Source organism: Ochotona curzoniae, unplaced genomic scaffold (assembly GCF_017591425.1).
Source record: "Ochotona curzoniae isolate NIBS_2020 unplaced genomic scaffold, NIBS_Ocur_1.0 patch345, whole genome shotgun sequence".
Taxonomy (NCBI): domain Eukaryota; kingdom Metazoa; phylum Chordata; class Mammalia; order Lagomorpha; family Ochotonidae; genus Ochotona; species Ochotona curzoniae.
In genome coordinates, this window is record NW_024466912.1 from 500,758 (window position 1) to 520,731 (window position 19,974).

Here is a 19,974-nt window from a genome sequence, read left to right on the forward strand (position 1 = left end):
AAGTTGGAATAACACATGCTATAAAGCAGATTGGAGCAATAAATAACTGCAGCTGTGGACACTGCTGTTATTAGAATAGGATGTGTGGTCATTAGAAATACATGTCAACTATTACTGGTTTCTTCTCTTGCACCCAGCCTCTTTCCAAGCCCATAGCAGCCCACCAGCGTAGACTGTGCTGGGTACACCCAGGCACAAGGACCTTATCTGAGCCCCCATATTCTCTTCTTACTGACTGGCAAGCCCTGGGCTGGCTGATACCACAAATCTCCCTGTAGACAGCTGGCCATGTGGCAGGGAGGCTGCAGTACAGTCAGACTCTGTAGCTCAGTCTCTCTCCCACATCTCCTCACCACCTCTTTCCATGGTGGACAGCAGAGATGCTTCTACTTTGCTTCTACTGAGAGAGTTTGTGAATGGACAGAAAGGAATGGCAAACCCAAGTCATGAGCATTGATCCAGAGCGTGGCTGAAGTTGGGTCAGGGATGCTGTGAGCCCCTCCTCATCCCACTCTTCCACCTGGCAGGTGTGTGTCCTTTCCTTTGGGAGAATTGAACAATAGCAGCCTTGGTGGCCTCTCTCTCTCTCTCTCTCTCTCTCTCTGTGTGTGTGTGTGTGTGTGTCTATGTAAGAGAAAGAGAGGATGCAGGTGTCACACTGTCAAGATGTGCTGCATCTGAGCTGTGTGCACCTGTGAGCGTGTGTGTGCTGTGTGTCTCCACAGCTCTCAAGCTCCCCCTCCTTCTTCTAAGCAGAAAGACTGACCTTGAGGAAGCTGCAGGCCCAGCAGCACCACCATGGCCTCTGCCGCCTCTGTCACTACCTTGGCTGATGAGGTCAACTGCCCCATCTGCCAGGGCACCCTGAGGGAGCCGGTCACCATCGACTGCGGCCACAACTTCTGCCGCAGCTGCCTCACTCGCTACTGTGAGACTCTGGGCCTAGAGTCTGAGGACTCCCTCTCCTGCCCGCTCTGCAAAGAACCTTTCCGACCGGGGAGCTTCCGGCCCAACTGGCAGCTGGCCAGTGTGGTAGAAAACATCGAGCGCCTCAAGCTAGTGTCTGCGCAGGGCACGGAGGAGGAGCACGCGTGCCAGGAGCACGGGGAGAAGATCTATTTCTTCTGTGAGGATGACGAGGCACAGCTGTGCGTGGTGTGTCATGCAGCGGCGGAGCACAGGAACCACACTGTGCGCTTTCTGGAGGATGCGGCAGGCCCCTACAGGGTAGGTGAGGGGCCCCGGGGTATCTCTGGGTGGGCCTGGGGTCAGAGTGCATGGAGAAAACTGAACACAGGTGCGAATAATTTGGGCTACACTGAAGGTGAATTCTTATATGGTCACCCAAGCCATAGACCTAGGCATGGAAAAGCACAGGTTTTTGTCTGTCTCTCTGCGTGTGTGTGTGTGTGTGTGTGTGTGTGCATTCAGTTGACTTGTGGCCAGCAGATAATAACAATCCAATAAATACTTATTGAATAAAGAGGGACCACCATGTGTGAGTGTTCAGGCTAGCAGGTGTGACTGAACTTTATATTTGGAGAAGTGATTGTGCAAACTGTTGTGCTTACAAATGTGGACTTTGCTTGAGTGAGAGTCTGAGGATAGATGCATTTGCATGCACAACTAATTTGAATGCTTGGGTTTGTGAATATGCAAATTAGGAGTCTCTCTCTCTCTCTCTCTCTTTCCTTTCAGTAAACACACCATCTCCCGAATCTTTCCTGGGAGGTGCTTTCCATTTCCTTCTTGTCATGTTCACTCTTTCACTGCACAAACAAAACTTCTCTGTCAAGAAAAAAAAAAAGCCCACAACACACATTAGGTAAATAGATAATGAAGTTTTATATGTCACCATATAAGTGAGTGCTGCCTTTAATTGTTTCTGTTTTATTACAAGTGGGTGGCTGTGTTTGGTGGACATCTTAATCAGCATTCGATGGGGAGACTTCTATGTGCATTTTTGAATGTTTCTAGCTCTCTTCCTCAACAAACAATAGTTAAAACAACTTGTTAACTATTTTGGCATAGCCACGTTTCTTTTGTAATTATATACAGATAATTAATTCTTGTTGCTGTGGGGAGTTTACATGTACTCTTTGGAAAATGTCAGGAGCTTGAAATAATTTCAAGCATATGAAATCAGGACACATCTCAGATAGCGTTTGCCAGAAACAAAGGGAGTTAGTGGCTGACCCTATGAGTTGGCTCCAAGGGAGAGCCAAGTCATGGTCCCTGAGGAACACACGATCGCGGGAGTGCCCTGATGCAAATGCTTGGGGCACAAAGCAAGAGGAACAGGGCAGTAAGCTGTCAGGGTGATGAAGACTCGGCACCGTCAGAGCTGAGACAGGTTCCTCCCCTGGGCTCCCTCCACTCCTAGAAGGCAGAGTTGGAAATGCTGATACCCTAAAATAGTTTTCTCCATCTAAGTAGTTTATGCTCCTGCTCCCCAGGAACAAATACAGAAATGTCTGAAGTGTTTAAGAAGAGAGAGAGAAGAAATCCAGGAAGTCCAGTCGAGAGAGAATAAGAGGATCCAAGTCCTGCTGGTAAATCACCATCCCTCCCCCAGACCCCACACTGCCATTCTGCCCCTGGGTGCTTCCTGTCCCCAGTCCTGCCCCTCCCCAGGCTCCAGCCTCCCCTGAAACCCAGGCCAGCTAGGGCAGTTAAAGTGCTCTCTGAATGTGACCTGACTCTGGCACGAACTGCATGACCTCAGGCACTCAGGTTGCTTATCTATAAAACAGAGAGTAAAAGCCACCCCTCCCTCATGGAGTTGATGTAAGGATTACATGAACGTGCAATATAGCTTAGTGCTATGCATCCAAGGTGTGCTTCCAAACAGGCAGGATGGTCCCTCTCAACCTTCCAAGAATCTGCTCTGAGCCTTCCTCCCTTTAGAAGCTTCAGCAACCAGTGCTGAGGCAGTGCAGGGCAGTGCTGCTCCTAGAAATGGGGTGGCAGGTGGCTGGCAGGTGGGACAGACGCCATGCCATAGTTCCAAGTCTGATGTGGGAGTGGGGATTGAGACAATGGGACTGGGGGATTCTGAGTTCATGACCATATCTTGGAGAATGTGCACCTGGGTCAAGAGAGAGGTAGGAGTGAGGTAAAGAAAAGGAAAGGAAGAAAAAAAAAGAAAAAAGGAAAGGAAGAGGAGGAGGGAACCTTTCCTTGGAGTCCTCTACTTCCTCCCCAGACACAGGTGGCCACCAAGAGGCAGCAGGTGGTTTCTGAGTTTGCGTATCTGCGCCAGTTCCTGGAGGAGCAGCAGAGTGTCCTCCTGGCACAGCTGGAGAAGCTGGATGGAGACATCTTGAAGCAGCAGGATGAGTTTGATTTCCTGGTCACCGGGGAGATCTGCCGGTTCAGCGCTCTGATAGAAGAACTGGAGGAGAAGAACGCGAGGCCAGCCAAGGAGCTCCTGAAGGTTAGCCTGGCACTGCCACTCTATGTCCTCTTCAGCTGTGTCTCCTTCCTCCCTCACCTCCCTGACCTAGGTGGGAGGTAAGGTCTGAACACCAGCTCATGCTTCCCCAAGTTCCCTGGTCGCCACGTTCCCTGGTCTTAGTCTCGTCCCACCAAAATCCATTAGGTAGGTAGGATGTTTTATTTCATTATCTCATGGGATCTTTGCAAGGATCCAATGGCAGAATGAAAATATAAAGACTATGTTAAATATGTCTGGTGCCATTTCCAATACATCCAACCCCTTATCACCTGTCACCTTTTGCCAATCTAAAGTTCTCCCTGGTCTATTTCATGGACTCAAACTGGATGAAAGATATTGGGGTCCCAACATAGCATCAGAAAGGCAACATTATTCAGGTGGTGCATTCTGGACTGAATCCCTCAGACGTTGTGCAGGGGTTTACAATTGCCACTGACCAGCAGGTGCAGGTCACTTTACCACCTGAGTCTGTGGAATAAAGGGATCAGGCTGTGAGTTCCAATGCTTGGTTACCTTACTAGTGGGCTCAAGGTGTTTTGTCTTCTCTGATCATGTGAAAAGCCAGGATACACTAAAAACTAAATCTCTGCGCTCTCTCTGTCTTTTAGGATATCAGAAGCACGCTAATAAGGTAAGCAATGTAACTTCGCTATTTTTCTTTACTCTTAAAAATACATATACATGCACCAACACTTAGTGTCTGTCGTACAGACACACAGCACCCTCTTGTTAAGGAGTTGATGTACACATCAACTTCCACATATCCCCGTGTGCTCTTGCACATGGCTGTAGATGCACTCCCTTGAGTAACATTGCCTGTAAGTGGGCAGTGGCATCCATTGGGGGGGAGCTGTGTCTGGTTGCAGGAATAGCACCTTCCTGTGTTTCTTGGAGGAGATGACCAGTTGAGTGTGGAAGCATGAAGAATCTTCCCAGACATAGCCATTTCTGTGCCCTAGATGTGAAACCAGAAAGTGCCGGAAACCAGAGGCTGTGTCCCCTGAGCTGGGACAAAGGATCCGGGACTTCCCCCAGCAGGCTGTCCCACTGCAGAGAGAGATGAAGATGTTTCTGGGTAAGAGGACTGCAGGCCTCCACAGAGCACGGGTGGGCACGATGCAGCCATTCTTCACTGATGAAAGGCTGTGTGACTTGCAGATCCTTAAGAAATCTGTCAGGTGATGTGACAATGACTGGAGATGATTATGGGGAACACGTCTGGGGAAAAAATGCGAGTCATTTGAAAAGTACTTAAATATATCTGATGAGTTGGCATGAAGCAAAAAGAAAGATAATGATTAACAGTGTCTGTCATTTTCAGTAACTGAAAAACCTCCACAGCAACATATGCAGTAATTTTTCAATGATGAACATTGTTTCTGTGTAGCAAGTGAAAGCATTTACCTTTATGTATTTTTAAAAGATTTATTTTTATTGGGAAGGCAGATTTACAGAGAGAAGGAGAGATAGAGAAAGATCTTCATCCACTGACTACGATGGCCAGAGCTGAGCCGATCTAAGGCCATGAACCAGGAGCTTTTCCCAAGCTTCCCACATGGATACAGGGGCCCAAGGACTTGAGCCACTCTCTGCTGGTTTCCCAGGCTTTAAACAGGGAACTGGATGAGAAGTGGAGCAGCAAGGACTCAAACCTGTGCCATATGGAATGTTGGCACTTGAAGCTGGAAGATTAGCCAAATTATGTCAGCCCTGGAAAGCATCTATCAATGTCCTGCAATGGTGGGCTGTTCTCATTTTCCTTCTGTTACTCTGGCTCTCAGCATTGAAATGCTTTGGTTGGGACTGTGACCCCTCCTTTTCCCAGAACAGGGAATGTTGCTAGGAAAGGACCAGACTGTGAAATCAGACTCAAGTATAAACATGACTCTCCATCTGGCCACCCCCTCCACCCTTGTGGTGGCATGATGAATAACACCACCTATATCTAAATGCTCTTCCTGTTGAAGTGTGATGCTGTGGGAGAACTTTCCTATCAGTCTACTTCCTGTAAATACTTCCAGGGACTTGAGAGTGAAAGAAATCATATCTAACCTGGGCAGATGTTTGGTGGTGGCAACACAGTGCTTGGGGCACCTGTAATCCATCTTGGAGTGTCCAGGGTTGAGTCCTTGCTCTACTCTGACATAACCTCCTGGGAGACAGCAGGTGATGACTCAAGTGTTGGCATTCCTGTCTCCCATGTGGGAGACCTGGACTGAATTCCTGGTTCTGACTTCAGCCTGAGCCAACTGTGGCTGTGGCAGGCATTCGGAGAATGAACGAGGGAATAGAAGGCTCTCTCTCTGTGTCTCTGTCTCTGTCTCTCTGTCTCTCCTCTCACTTACCTATTCACCATGCAGATGTTTTTAGATAGTTTACTGTGTGCTGGGCTGTGTGGACACAGAAGGGAGCAAGGAAAACATGGTCTCTGTGCTCAGAGTTTGGCTGTGAGTCTCTAAGTGGGACCCTCATCAGCAGCAGCAACCACCTCCCCAGAAAGACTGGTGGAAATATAAATTTGCAGGCTCATCCCAGAACACCTGGATCTGAAACAGACAAGTGCTCAGGTGGCTCTCCTTCAAGTTCAGGTATAGAGGATTCAGTTTCCATTATGCTGCTGGTCATCTTGTAGGTCTCAGTGTCTTCATCTCCCAGTGGTCTCTGGTTTTATGAAATGGATGAAATCTCATTCTATTTTGTTTCCTCTTTCCAGAAAAACTCCGCTTTGAGTTGGACTATGAACCAGGTAAGCAGTGAGGAGTCTCTGAAAAGGAGAGCTTAGAGTTGACAGGGTTCTGCACTGGGCACTAGAATGGCCAAATATATACAACATGTGCATATACACACCTGTTGTATATATATATACACCGTACAAAGATCTGTGTGTGTGTGTGTGTGTGTGTACAGCTGGCCCTCTGTATCCATGCCTGGGTTCCACATCCATGGGAACGTTCAAGAAAAAGTTGTGTCTGTACTGAACATGTGTAGGTTCCTTCTTGTCATTTATTCACCAAACGATACATTATAGCATTGGTTTCTATAATACTGACATCATATTCTACATTATAGGTAATCTAGCGATGATGTGAAGTATGTGGGAGGATTGTGTGGGGTCTGAGCTCTGAGCTTCCATAGGTCTGGGGAGTCTGGACGTTTGTGTCATGGCATTGGTCAGTCTGTCCGGGGAACTACAAAGAAAAGACAGGTACACTGTGAGTGCACAGTGCAGGTGGAAAGAGTAAATCAGAACAGAAGAGGTGCATCTGGGACGGGTGACTGGATAAAGACAAGTTGGACTGGATTTGCAATCACTTTCTGGGACTGTCAGGAGCCCTGATCCTTTCCAGATGTCTCTTTGTAGATGGCAGTTAGGAGAGCAGTCTGGGAACAGGAAAGGAGCAAACAGGGGAATCAGTGCCACTGCTCCAAGTCTGGGGAATGCGCGGCTGTGGAAGGGCCTCTCTAACCGTGGGTCCATCAGATTTTATGGGGTTCCCTTCTTTACTGACAGGGAAAATCACACTCTGCTGGGGTCTGTGGAAGCCTTGGGTGTTTAAAATGGACTTTAGACTCTGAGTAACAGTGGATAACCATTGAGAAGCCAGAAAGCCTGCCTAGAGCAAGACTGCCCCTGAGTCACAGATGCCCTGGAAGGAAAGCTGGGAGGACTCAGAAAGTCTGGGTGGAGGAGAGACATGCTTCCCCCTCAACCCAGCGAGAGCCAAGGGGTGGGGGCATGGGCAAAACTGCTGCAGGGAGTCAACAAAACTGTTATGCACAACCTTGGGATCCAGCTAGCTTGCAGGGAGCAGAACAACTTGTCAGGCACCTGCCCAGCACTGGATGAGAGCCATCAGCCCTCACAGCCTGGCTTCTCTTTGGCTTAAATGTGCATGGAGTCCCTAGGGTATCCTGTCAAGGTCCAAATTCTGAGACTGCATTTCCAACTTGTGGCTCCCTGGTGATGCCAATGCTGCTGGCTGGCAAAGGTGCTGCTGGCTGGGGATCTTCCAGGCCTGCCTCAACCATCATGGCTTGTCTGCTGACACTCATGTCTTTTTTGACTTCTTACAGCTCACCTCTCTCTAGATCCCCTGACGTCCCACCCCAAGCTCCTCCTATCCGAGGATCACCAGCGGGCCAGGTTCTCCTACAAGTGGCAGAGCTCTCCGGACAACCTCCAGCGTTTTGACCGGGCCACCTGTGTGCTGGCCTACGAGGGTTTCACGGGGGGGAGGCACACATGGGTGGTGAGTGTGGACTTGGCTCACGGGGGCAGCTGCACTGTGGGCGTGGTCAGCGAGGACGTGCAGAGGAAGGGAGAGCTTCGGCTGCGGCCAGAGGAGGGGGTGTGGGCGGTGAGGCTGGCCTGGGGCTTCGTCTCGGCTCTTGGCTCTTTCCCTACTCGCCTGGCCCTGGAGGAGCAGCCCCAGCAGGTGCGGGTGTCACTTGACTATGAGGTGGGCTGGGTGACCTTTGCCAATGCTGTCACCCAGGAACACATCTACACCTTCACAGCCTCCTTTGCACGGAAGGTCTTTCCCTTTTTTGGGCTCTGGGGCCGAGGGTCCAGCTTTTCCTTGATCTCCTGAGTGGGAATTGTTGGCCTCCTCTAAGTACAGGATTCAAATCAAGGACTGTGTGGGCTTGACCCCTGGTTGGGTCTCCTGGAAGACTTGAAATAGAAATGGCTGCTTTAGTTGATGTGCTGGACTCCATTTGTAAAGCACAAGGTGAGATGATCCCCTGCCTGTCCATCAGATCTTTTCCTCAACGCCCAGCTGATGGGATGAGTAGGGTCCTTGGGGACTCAGGCTGCTGTCAGCTGTTGGTCACACCACCCCCAATAGGCACAAACAGAGCTGTGTGGAGGAAAAAGGATTGGATTCAGAGCTAGAATATCCCGAGTGTAGACCTATCCTTGCAACCAGTCAATTGTATGATTTTGAAGTCCAGACCTCACCACCCTTCAACTTATTGTCTCCCAGAATTGTTAGTATGTGTTCATTCATACATCAAGGAATTTTTGTGTACCAAATTACGGTCTAAGTGTTGTGGCAGCCATTGATGACTTGGAAACAGGATAAAAAACAAACAAATGACAACAACAACAACAAACCCAAGCTAAACTAACGTGTCCTTTATTAACAGGTACATGTGGGAAGAGATGGTGCTGCAAGGAGGAAACTGGAGCACAGGCTGGTGGGTGGTGGGGTTGTTAGGGAGGCTTGATAGGTGGCAAGGCGTGGCTGGAGAGAGAGGGTGAGTCACCGGCAGGGTCTGGAGAACGTGTGTCTGAAGCACACACGTGGTGAATGAGAAGGGAAAAAGCGTTGCCGGCAGCAAGCAGCAGAGACCTGGCTGACTGGTCTGTGACTCACAGATATCTCCACTGTCCTCACAGCCAGGCACAGAGCACCACCACCTCCACAGCCTTCATGGGCTCCCTCTTCCTGCTAGTGTCAGTTCTGGCTGAGCCGCAGGTACAGGGGAACAGGAGAGGTTGGGCTGTAAATCACGACCATTCAGCCCCTAAAGGAGATGGCCTCCCAGATTGGTCAGTTATCAGTTGGGTCAAGAGAGGAGATGGGAGAAGGGACTTAGCCCCAACAGCTCTGCTGTGAGAGCGGGTGCTGCACCATCTGTATCTGCTGCTGGTAGGGGGAACGGCACACTCTCTGGGTGACCTGTAACGTTTAGCCCAAAGAATTGCCACTGCTTTGGGGCTGTAAGAATCATCATCTGAGGGTGGTGAAAGGAAGGAAAGATTGGAGACGTGGAGATGATGAGTGGATTCACAGTGGAGAGCTCTGTGGGAGAAAAGGCCTCCGGGGAGGCTGTGAGCAGCACACCGAGTATGAAGGTGCTAGATCCTGGAGAGCCCCAGAGATCAGCCAGAATGTGGGAAATGTTCCCTGCAGGTGGAATTTTATTCTGCTTGAGCCAGCCATTCACCTGATTGCTCAGCTGACATATAAACCACTGCGTGTCTATCGTCCTCCCGCCATGATGCGCCCTAGTGGAAGTGAGCGTTCTAGTGTGCAAGCGTTAGGTCCAGGTTGTGAAAACATGTGGTGACCTGGAGTCAGAGTTTGGAGAGGTGTGACTTTGCTTTCCCTGAGAGAATTCGATATTTCATAAAAGTATTGTGTTTTCCAAATATTGGTGTAATGTTTGTATAATGACCAAAATCAAACTGAAACAAAACAAAAACCTGGACTCCCAAACCTAGGACTCCATTAAAAATTGGATTTCATTTTTCTGCTCATTTTTGTTGATCTTAGCTGGGTTTTAAAAAAAGAATGTAAGAGGCAGGCATTTGGCCCAGAATTTAAGATGCTGCTTGAAAGGCTCATGTGGTAACTTCACAGGCTAGACTAACCCTCCCTGTGGAGGATTATGGATGCCGATTCAAGTCCTGGTTGCTCTACTTCCTGATCTAGCTCCTTGATGGGAAAGCAGGAGAGGATGGACCAAGCTCTTGGGCTCCTGCCCCTATGTGGGAGAAATGGAAGGAGCTCTTGGCCCTTACCTTGAGATTAGCCCTGCTCTAACTGTTGAAGAAATTTGGGAAGTGAGTCAACAGATGGAAAAAAAAATCTCTATTTCTCTCTCTTTCCCTTTTTCTCTCTGTAACTTTGAGTTTCCAACTAAAAATTAAAAAAAAAAAAATGATGCCACTTGAGACACATCTATCCCGTTATGGGGAAAGGCTAGAGGACCTGCTCTATTTCTCCTTTTCACTCTGTAAAATCTACCTATCAAATAATTATAAATAAATCTTTAAAAAAACACACACACACACAAAGAAAAATGTGATTTTCTACCATTAGCCAAGTCTCATGGCGAGCTGTGTCAGGATCAGGTAAGGGGACTTGGTTTCCCTAAGAGGCAGGCATTTAGAAAATCCTGGTAACAATGCACACATGGAGCTCAACTCGGTCAAATTTCATGCTAAGTACTTTATAAGAGTAACTCATTCAGTCAGCATAACAACCCCATGAGCTAGGTGCCCTTACTACTATCCCCATATTTTACATGAGAACTGAGGCACATGGGAGGTCCAGGAGTGGGTCCCAAATCAGCCGATGGTGTTCATCAGAACAAGCATGGATTCAGGCAGTTCCCATATCTAGGCTCATGATGACTATGTAAGAGTATATCCTCTGCCCGGGAGCTGACTGGGGCAAGGGGCTTGAGGTCCCAGGCAGCCAAGAAACAGGCCCATCCTGTGGCCATGCAGCAGCACAGATGTAGACATGTAGACACTGGGTGCTAGACATGGCCCTGTGTGCAGCTCTGGTTTTCTCTGCCACTTCCCTACCTGCCAACTAATGACACAGTGGTCGTAGGTGCCTTCTTCATTTCCAAGTAAAACTGATAGTTTCAGTTTGTTGTTACTGTCTTTTTATGAGAAGATCTTTCCCAACAGGTCACACCATAGACCCAGTTGGCCGGCATTGGTCTGCCCATTTGTGGTCCAAGCACTTGTGGTCTGGCAGGCACCAGTGGGATAATTGACTTCTCTTCAGCAGAGAGAGATCCTTGGGGCTTACTGGTCCCCTTCTGTACATGGTAGGAAACTTCTCAATAAGCACTCGGTGAGCGTTAACCTGAGTAGGTTGCAGGAAGTGTTAGCAGTTGCCTTTTTTCCTTGGCTAATGTCTTCTTGTTAGAGATCAGAAGATTTCTACTAAGTCACTCCTCCCATTTCTCTTTTAACTTTTTCCATTTTTTTAAATTATATTTTTGACAATCTGCTCCCATTTCTTGAACACCTGTTTGAGGTTCTCTCCCCTCTCTACTCTTCAATGCCTTGCTCTGTCCATAATGTAGACGGGATCCTGACTGGCACGTTTGCCTTCATTCCTGATTCAAAAACCTTTGATGGCTCCTTGTGTCTTGGGGTCATGCAACTGGCCTGCTTCTGATCATCCCCTTTCCTGAACATTCCTGATGACCCAGGTCACTTTTGCCACACTTCTGCTAACACACTCTGGCTTTCTCCTACCTCTGTGCTTTCATTCATGTGGTTATCCTGGCCTGGATATGCTCTCCTTTCTGTCCCACCCATCAGTCCTCCACTTTTCCCACCACACCTCCCCTGATTGTTCCAGCCTTGCTTACATTTCTCTTTGAATTCCTAAAACATTTAGCACCTATGGTGGCTTAGCTGTGTCTGTCCTGGTTCCATAGCGAGAAAATGAGCTTTTGGATGGCAAAGTGGATTTTTTTCCCCAAAAAGTCATAAGGAATAAATTTAAACATTGTCGGTGTGTTAGGCACCACTGCAAACACTGATCATGGCTAATATGGAATTCATAGATTCATCCCAGGCTGCAAATACCATCACCCTTCATTGAAAGCTTAATTGAAGCTAAGCAACTTGTCCAAGGTGCCAGAAGGATGAAATGCAGAACCAGGTGCTGAACACAGGTCTCACTCCTGGGTTTTCACTCTGTGTACCACCATGCAGCACCACCTTGAGGCTGTGTTTTATTTTTGTCCCTCAGCACCTTGTATAGTACCGACTGACTATACCAGCAAAGGTTCAATAAATAAAATACTAGTTTAAACAGCAGCTTATGGAGCCCAGAGCAGTAGCCTAGTGGCTAAAGTCCTCACCTTTCATGCACTGGGATCCCATATGGGCGCCGGTTCTAATCCCAGCAGCCCTGCTTTGCATCCAGCTCCCTGCTTGTGACCTGGAAAAGCACTGGAGGACAGCCCAAAGCTGTTGTAACCTGCACCTGGTGGGGAGACCCAGAAGAGACTGGGCTCCAGATCGGCTCAGCTCTGGCCATGGCAGCCGCTTGGGGAATGAATCCATGGACAAAGATCTTCCTCTGTCTCTCCTCTCTATTTATCTGACTTTCCAATAAAATAAATCTTTTTTTTAAAAGCAATTTATGATACCTTTACACATAGACAATCAAGAAGGGTCCTTATACATTCTGTTAATTCACCTGTGCATCTATTTAAAATTTTGACACCACCTATGAGCCAGGCACTGTCCTAGACATTAGAAACACAAAGTATTGCTCTTGTTGACCCCAACAGCTAAGATATTAACACAAAGAATTAGTACACATTTGTAAAGGTATCTCTTGCTCAAATAATTGACCACAAACTGTCTGAAAATAAACATTTATTGTCTTGTAGTTTTTGTCAGTCATTAATTTGGGCACAGCTTAGCTGGATCAATTGCTTAGAATCATACAAGACCACAGACAAAGTATTGGCTGCACTGGGTTCTCATCTGGAAGCTCAAGTGGGGAAGAGTACCAGTTCAAACTCACTCAGATTGCTGCCACCATTCATTTTGTTCTTTTGCTTTTCAGCTGTGACAAACACCCTGCTTCCTTCTTGAAGGTTAGAGGGTACAGGCTAATCTTGGTTCCTTGAGGCTGCAGGTCTTTGTCATGGGATTTCTTGCTTCTACAAACAGCAAGGGCATCTCTGCAATGTATCTGCTAGTGAGGGGGAGTCCTCCACCATGCGGTGCAGTCACTACAGTGATGCACCCCTCCTCTATGCTATAACCTATGGATGAAAAGCTGGTCACAGATCCCACTCACATTTAGGAGGGGACAGGTCCCGAGAGGACAAGAACACTGAAAGGAGAGGAACGTGAGGGTGGCCCGAGTGGCCTGACATAGCAATCTTGGTATGTGTCTGCCTGTTGGATGTTGGTGCCAGACGACGGGCACCACTGGAGTCGGGCACCTGCTGGGATCCATGTGCTGAGGTGGCACCCCCACTGGTGAGCCTGTGCCATCTGCATGCCTGGGCACAGCCTTGGGGATGTCCCTGTCACAATAGGCCTGAAGGAGTCCGACACAGACTCAGTGGGGGATCTGGACAAGTTGGAGGATTGGCAAAAAGGAGGCTGATGTAGGGTTAGGCTGCTCAGAGACGAATTGGTTAGAGTTCCGAAAATGTTCTAAGCAATGTCTTCCTGACTCTTTTCAGACTTCAACATATGGTAAATAGCCTGTAGTTTGTGTGGAGCACTCCTGGAAACAAAAAAAATGCTGTGTTAATTTATGTGTAATCCCATATTCTGTTGAATCCTTCCCTGGCCATGTAGCATGAAGGCAGGAAGGTTAATGGAGCAGTGGAACCCCTTGACCTTGATGGAACCCAAGTACACATGTGGTTGTGTGGCTTTGTGTGGGAAGGAAGAGGGGACAGCTCGTACCTGTTCAACAAGTCACTGGCATCCTAGGGAAAGAAACAGTGAGAATCTCCATAAGTCCTCAGGTTCTTGTCACATCCAAATTCCCTTCCCAACTTTCAGGTGCCACCGTGAGAACCAGAGGAGCTAGCACTCCTCTTCCACAACCCACTTTGCTGCAGTAGCATCCCATGGCCTTGGACAAGCCACTCCCACCACACATCACACAAGCCTCTCCATCTGTTTCCTAGAGGGGTGCTGCAGGTAGGCCACAGACCCTTCGGAGAGAACCCAGTGTTTGTTGTTGGAGAGATGCCTTGGCATGTGCACCTTCAGTGTGCTGGCCTGTAGCTCCTGGGCTGTCCTTTCCATAATGGCGACCAGGCTGTTAAGCTGCAGTATTGCTTGGGAGAGGATGGGGAGTCTGGCCACCTCAGCCGGTGTATCCTGCAGCTGGCCCAGCTCCTGCTCAGTGAAGGCATCCAGCTGCTCATTGGCCTGGCACTGGCTTTCTAGCTCAGCCTCCAGTCTTTGGATCCCAGGGTTTACCTGAAACTACAAAAAAGCACCTTGCTAGGACTTGGTGTCAAATGACTCCCTCTTGACTCTTCATATCCTAGAATCTGGTCCCTTAGTCCCCTGTGTTTCATGGTATTGCCTCTGTGTGTCACAGGGGGATATGGAGGTAGAAGTGCTTCTCAAAAAGGTAGGAACTCCTTCCCTGCATGCCTTACTACCCAGGTCATGTCATACCATGGTGGGAATACATACACGTACACACACACACACACACACACACACACACCCCTACCTGAATCCTTTACTGCCTACTTTTAATCCTGTTCTGTTTGTCAGGTGAGGAGAGATCCCACATCTGTGTAGCAAAAGGAATTAGGGCAGAGACAGAAATGGAGTCCTATGACTTATAATTTTCAGCTGCTGTGATGCTCATTTCCTTTGATCCCCTATGTAAGCTGGGGGAATCAAGATCTGTTTTTATTTAACAGGTAAGCTGTGATGATCAGAGGTCTTAACAACCCCCAGGTTGCATGTTGTACACAGTCCAAAGCTAAGCTGAGCACCAAGATTTTCAACCTCCTGGACCTTCCTCCCGTGTCTGGCTGCTCCAGGGACAGGTGAGCATCTAGAACAGGAAGTGAGAGCTTCTGAGGAAACCAGAAAAAAGCCCGTCCCAGGAATCTGAGGAACCCACCTGGTTGGTCTGCTGTTTCTGCTCCTCCTGAGCTTTGCACTCCAGTTTTGTGATATATTTTCTGAGCTTCCTGCTGCGGCGGTTGAGTCGCTCCTAAGAAGAAAGATACATCTGCTTGTCAGAGCTTCCGAAGTGAGAGTGGTACCTGATGGGCAGAACTCACTGGAATGTCGTGGAGGGCCTAGCATAGGGTGAGGCTAACATACATTCTACCTAAAAACGAGTGCCCTTGAACCTCCATGCTTAGTATAAGGAATCTGAGAGCTTGTTTAGATATGATGGAGAAAAGCAATGGGCAATATTTGAAACAGTCTTAGTACTGCACGGTGATAACAAATAGCATCAGAAGCAGTTAGATCTACTTGAGTTTAGGGTGTTTTTCCCAACATACACAAGTTGTGTGCTAATCGTCTTGCACTTCTTGATACTTTGCAGAAGCAAGTGAGGCTGGTCTGGGAACAGTCACCATAAGAAGGAGATGGGAAGCTGTTGACAGCACTCTTCCCTTGGCACTCGCTGGGGTATTTGGCAACAGCCTTTGATTGGATGCAAACATGTAATGCAGGCAGGCAGACATGTGTATGTCTCTCTCACTCTCTCTCTTTCTGTCCCTGAAGTTACAGATACTATAAATGATTTGAGTTTTGAGAAGAACTTGCCTCCCATTTTAAATAACCAAGGAGAGAAGCTGAAATGAACATAGCTAGTACTGCTCTCAGCGTAGGACTGTGACCAATCCAAGTGAGGGACCAAACAGAGATTCTGAAAGCCTTCCTGAGGCATTTCCTTGTCTAGTGAGTGACAAACTGTACTTGCTCTAACAGATACAAAGGAGCATTCAAATCCATAGCAAGAAAAATGAAAAAGAAGCTCAAGGGTGGACTCAGGTCCACTAAGGGAATTAGAAAAGGAAAGTTAGCAACTAGATGTGTGGCAGTAGGAACACAGCCTGTAGAAGATGGTCTTGAGAAAACAGCAACAATAACAGAGAAATAAAACCAGAGTCCCTCCTGGGGCCACATGAGATAGCAGCTCCCAGAGAGGCTAAGGAATGAAGCAGCAAAGGAAAAATTGTAAAGCTCATAGAAAATAGTATTAAAGAGCAAATCTGTGACATGCCCAAATCATGAGGGACTTACTGAAACTCACTATTCAAAATGAAATATTTCTGCGCAGTGCCAGCACCGTGAAAAAATTAATAGAAACAATGGCACATTGAGAAATACCTGAATGTCAAAAATCAGTAAGAGACTTACATGTAGAACGGAGGAAGTAAACCCTACACCACAGCAAGACTAGATCTCAACAGAAAAGTATACGTGGCCCAGCACCAGGGCCAACAGACTAATCCTCCACCTTCAAGCATCAGCACCCCAAATGGGCACCAGTTCTTGTCTCAGCTGTTCCACTTCCCATCCAGTTCCCCGCTTGTGGCCTGGGAAAGCAGCAGATGTCCCAAAACCTTGGGCCCCTATGTGGAAGACCAGGATGAAGCTCATGGCTCCTGGCTTCAGATCAGCTCAGCTCTGGCCATTGTGATCACTTGGGAAGTGGACCAGAGGATGGAAGATCTTTCCTTCTGTGTCTCTTCTCTCTGCAAATCTACCTTTTAAATAACAATAAATAAATCTTTAAAAAAGAAAAAAGAAAACTGTACAAAGAATGTGAACAATTAATTCACAGAAGACAGGTGTGCAAAAACCCACAGCACGTATGAAGAAGTACCCAAACTCAGTAGTAATTAGAGTTAGTGACAGCCATGATATGACAATCACCACGACGACGAAGTCTGACAGCCATCCTGGCCCTGGAAGTATCCCTGGTGTGTGTTGGGGTCCGGAGGAGGACCCCAGAACAGGCTGGGTGAAAAGATCAAAACTCAAAACAATTTCCTTACTGAATGAGTGTGACTTGCAAACTCCTGAAACAAACCACGGTCAGTGAGTGGAACCAGCTTCTACCAAGGACCATCTACACGGCAACATGTGGTTTGCTAAATCATCTTCAAGCAAAGAGCCAACAAATGCTTAAAGTGGTTGCTCGTGGGAGAGGGAGAATCGGTGATTCAACACAAACCCAAACAAACAGGAGAGGGAATTGTGAACTATAGACATTGGCACGCTTTGAACTGAAGGACATGGCTTACATTAAATAAGCCTTCTATCTTGGGTTAAAAGAGAACTCTGGGGGAGGGGTTAAGACTTTGGTGGTGGTAGTGATAACTTTTTGGTTTTGTTTTTCACTCTCGTAGGCACTTAGAAGGAGTGTCTTGATTAGAGACTCGTCACTGGAGGCGTGCAGGGAGCAGTCAGTCTGGGCATGATGCCTGATAGGGAAGATCCAGGTCCAGGTACTGTGGGAGAAAGGTTGCAGAATGCATGGGGCAAGCAAGGCTTCAGAAACTACCGGAAGTTATTAAAAGACATTTCCCAGCAGCAGCACCGTGAGTCAGACGCTGATGGGAGGAGCCACCGGCTGGGCATGTGTTGGCCTTCAACGTACTGAAGTGAGCATGGGGGGGGGGGAGACTGCTTGGGCCAAGGGAATTGTGTTGATAAAAACAATAATTGGCCAAATAAATAATGTGGATATCCACAAGGTTCTGAAAAATAAGGGTTTTGGAGGATGTGAGAACTGCCTGGTATTAAAACATACTGCAAAGGCCCAGCACAATGGCTCAATTGGCTAAATCCTCACCTTGCAAGTGCTGGGATCCCATATGGGCACCAGTTCTTGTGTCAGATGCTCCATTTACCATATAGCTCCTTGCTTATGGCCTGAAAAAGCAGTGAAGGGTCCCTGTACCAAAGCGGGAAACCTTGAAAAATCTCCTGATTCCTGGCTTTGGCGCAGCTCAGCTCTGGCAGTTGCAGCCATTTGAGTAGTGAACCAGTGAATAAAAGACCTTTCTTTTTGTCTCTCTTTCTCTCTGTAAATCTTATCTGCTTTTCCAACAAAAAATAAATAAACCTTTAAAAATAAAAAAGCATATTCTGAAGGTATAATGTTTGATATAAAACACAGGGAGGAATAAACAGAACAAAGTAGAGAATCAGAAAAATATGCAAGTAACTACATGTAATTACATATTGTTGTTGGTACTCAAATCACAGAATATGGTACAAATTATATGGAATTATATGAAATATTCAATAAATGGTAAAAGGACAAATGGACTATAACGTGGACAAAGTAGAATTAGAGCTCTGCTTCCCACTTTCCCCAGAATATCTTTTAGATATTTTATATACTCTAAAATATACAAAACACTCCAAAAAAGTTTTTTAAAAAGTGAAATTTACAATACAGTGCAAAACTTTCACAAACTTTTTAAGTCCTCTTGCGTATTGAAGGGATATTCAGGGCAACAAATCAAAATAACCCAATAACCTGGAAATAAGCAGAGATCTGCCCATTTACAGCACATTCAGAGAACCGAACACGATGTGGCTGCTGAGAGGAACCCAGCAGGTGTGTTTCTATCGTGGCTCCCAGGCTCATGGCATCCACTCCAGGACTCTCGCATCCACTTTCAGATGGAGCCACATCAATGCCTAGAGACTCTCCTATCTATTCCAAAGACACGGAGCAAAGCAGAGGCCCAGGTCCCAAGCAAGAGGGAGCAGAGGAAACAGAGTAAGGTGTCAGTGACTGAGCCTCCAGGGGCTGTCAGGGGCAGGAACGGGGAATGCGGGAGACAAGTCTGTCTTACCTGGTAGTGGCTGATGGCATTTTCAAGGCTGAGCTCTGAATGGGCCTTGTGCTCTGGGGACTCCAAGCACTGTACACACAGAAGACATCTGTTCTTCTCGCAGAACTTGCATATCCTCTTCTGGTGGCTGGGACAGAACAAGTCTGGCCCCAGAATCCTCTCGGAACAGAGGGGATTCCGGCAGAGGGGGCAGCAGAGGACCCTGGAGGCTGAGGCCTTCTCCGCATGCTGGACCAGGCATGTGTGACAAAAGAAGTGTCCACATTCGGTGCCCGTGGGCTCCCTCAGCTGCTCCTGGCAGATGGGGCAGATGCCCTCCCCTTGGTCCTCCTCCCTCAAAGGAACCATGGCCTCTGCTCTGCACTCAGCTTCCTGTCTGAGGGCCTGTGTTCCTCCCTGGCGTCTTCTTGAGGTCCCGCTTCACTGAACAGCCCCGGATAAGAAGCTCTTGGCAGCAGAAGGCAGCCTTGGAGCACCTAAAAGACAGGACTCTGTTCTCAACTTCTGGCCAATGTCTGCCTTCCAGCAGGGCAGCTGGAGTGTCTCTCTCTCACACACACCTGAATTCTGCCTGAGTTTCAGAAATATCTTCTCAGTTTGGCATGTACCCCTGACTTCCTTGCATTTGTGAAAAGAAGAAGAAGGTGATTGAAAATCCAATCTTATTTCGCTCTTGAGAGATTCTTATGAATATTGCTACAGTTCAGAGTTTCAAAGGCTACAGTGTCATGACCACAAAAGTCAGGTCATCATCAACTCACAAGTTGTCAGTCTTATCTGATTGCTGGCAGCCGGAAGAGCTTGGGGTTGGCACTGCTGTCTCCCTCCCCACCAGCTGTGGTGGCTTACCCATTGTCAAATACAATTCCAGCAGTGGCTCTGTCAGTGAGTCACTCTCCCAACCAGCAGCTCTTCCGGGGTGAACAAGAAGAACAGACTGTGTGATGCTGGGAACCTCCTTGTTCTTCCTTTCCCACTAGCTCCAAAGATACCCCCAAAGAAGGAAGCGCCCCACCTTGCTTTCCTCAACCTCTGCTCATTCACACTCACCCTGGGCACTCGCCTGGTCCTCCTCTTCCCAAAAGCTCTGAGTAGCATACCTCGACTTCTCCTTCTACAACTTCACGTTGTAATCTCAGGCTCCAGACCCCTGGGGAACGTTCAGCAAGTAAATCATTGCCCTTTAAGTCATGCCAACTATATACACCCACTCATGTGACAGCAGACATGCAGGAGAGGAGGACACTCGCCCGTCTTAGAAACACTGACAGTCCAGGAAAAGGAAACTCCTTTTGAGTTAAGATGGCCTGAGAGGGGATGGACTTTGACAGGTGAGAAGGGTGTGGTTTGTTTGCTTATGAGAAAGAGGAGAGTTTGGGAAACTTGGTTATCACTGTGAGGATAGTGAGGAAGTG

General features: G+C 47.8%; 2 protein-coding genes across 4 annotated transcripts; one reads left to right on the top strand and one right to left on the bottom strand.

The window, feature by feature from the left end:
• The first annotated feature begins 310 nt into the window (after positions 1–310).
• On the top strand, positions 311–9,713 carry LOC121167173 (tripartite motif-containing protein 10-like). 3 transcript variants are annotated; one of them, XM_040996561.1, is made up of 8 exons: positions 311–527; positions 757–1,227; positions 2,457–2,552; positions 3,206–3,436; positions 4,066–4,088; positions 4,417–4,532; positions 6,171–6,203; positions 7,532–9,713. In XM_040996561.1, exons 2-8 carry the CDS (start codon positions 799–801, stop codon positions 8,047–8,049), a joined length of 1,446 nt encoding a protein of 481 aa, XP_040852495.1. In that variant the 5' UTR covers positions 311–527; positions 757–798; the 3' UTR covers positions 8,050–9,713. The 3 variants fall into 3 exon arrangements, with proteins under 3 accessions (XP_040852495.1, XP_040852494.1, XP_040852496.1); XM_040996560.1 differs by having other exon boundaries at positions 312–527; positions 726–1,227; XM_040996562.1 differs by lacking the exons at positions 311–527; positions 3,206–3,436 and having other exon boundaries at positions 603–1,227.
• A 3,687-nt stretch (positions 9,714–13,400) lies between these two features.
• Positions 13,401–18,907, bottom strand: LOC121167188 (E3 ubiquitin ligase TRIM40-like). Its single transcript, XM_040996578.1, has 5 exons — positions 18,560–18,907; positions 14,848–14,940; positions 13,965–14,189; positions 13,659–13,681; positions 13,401–13,473 (listed from the first exon to the last, which is right to left on the bottom strand). Exons 1-5 carry the CDS (start codon positions 18,905–18,907, stop codon positions 13,401–13,403), a joined length of 762 nt encoding a protein of 253 aa, XP_040852512.1.
• Between the last annotated feature and the right edge of the window lie 1,067 nt (positions 18,908–19,974).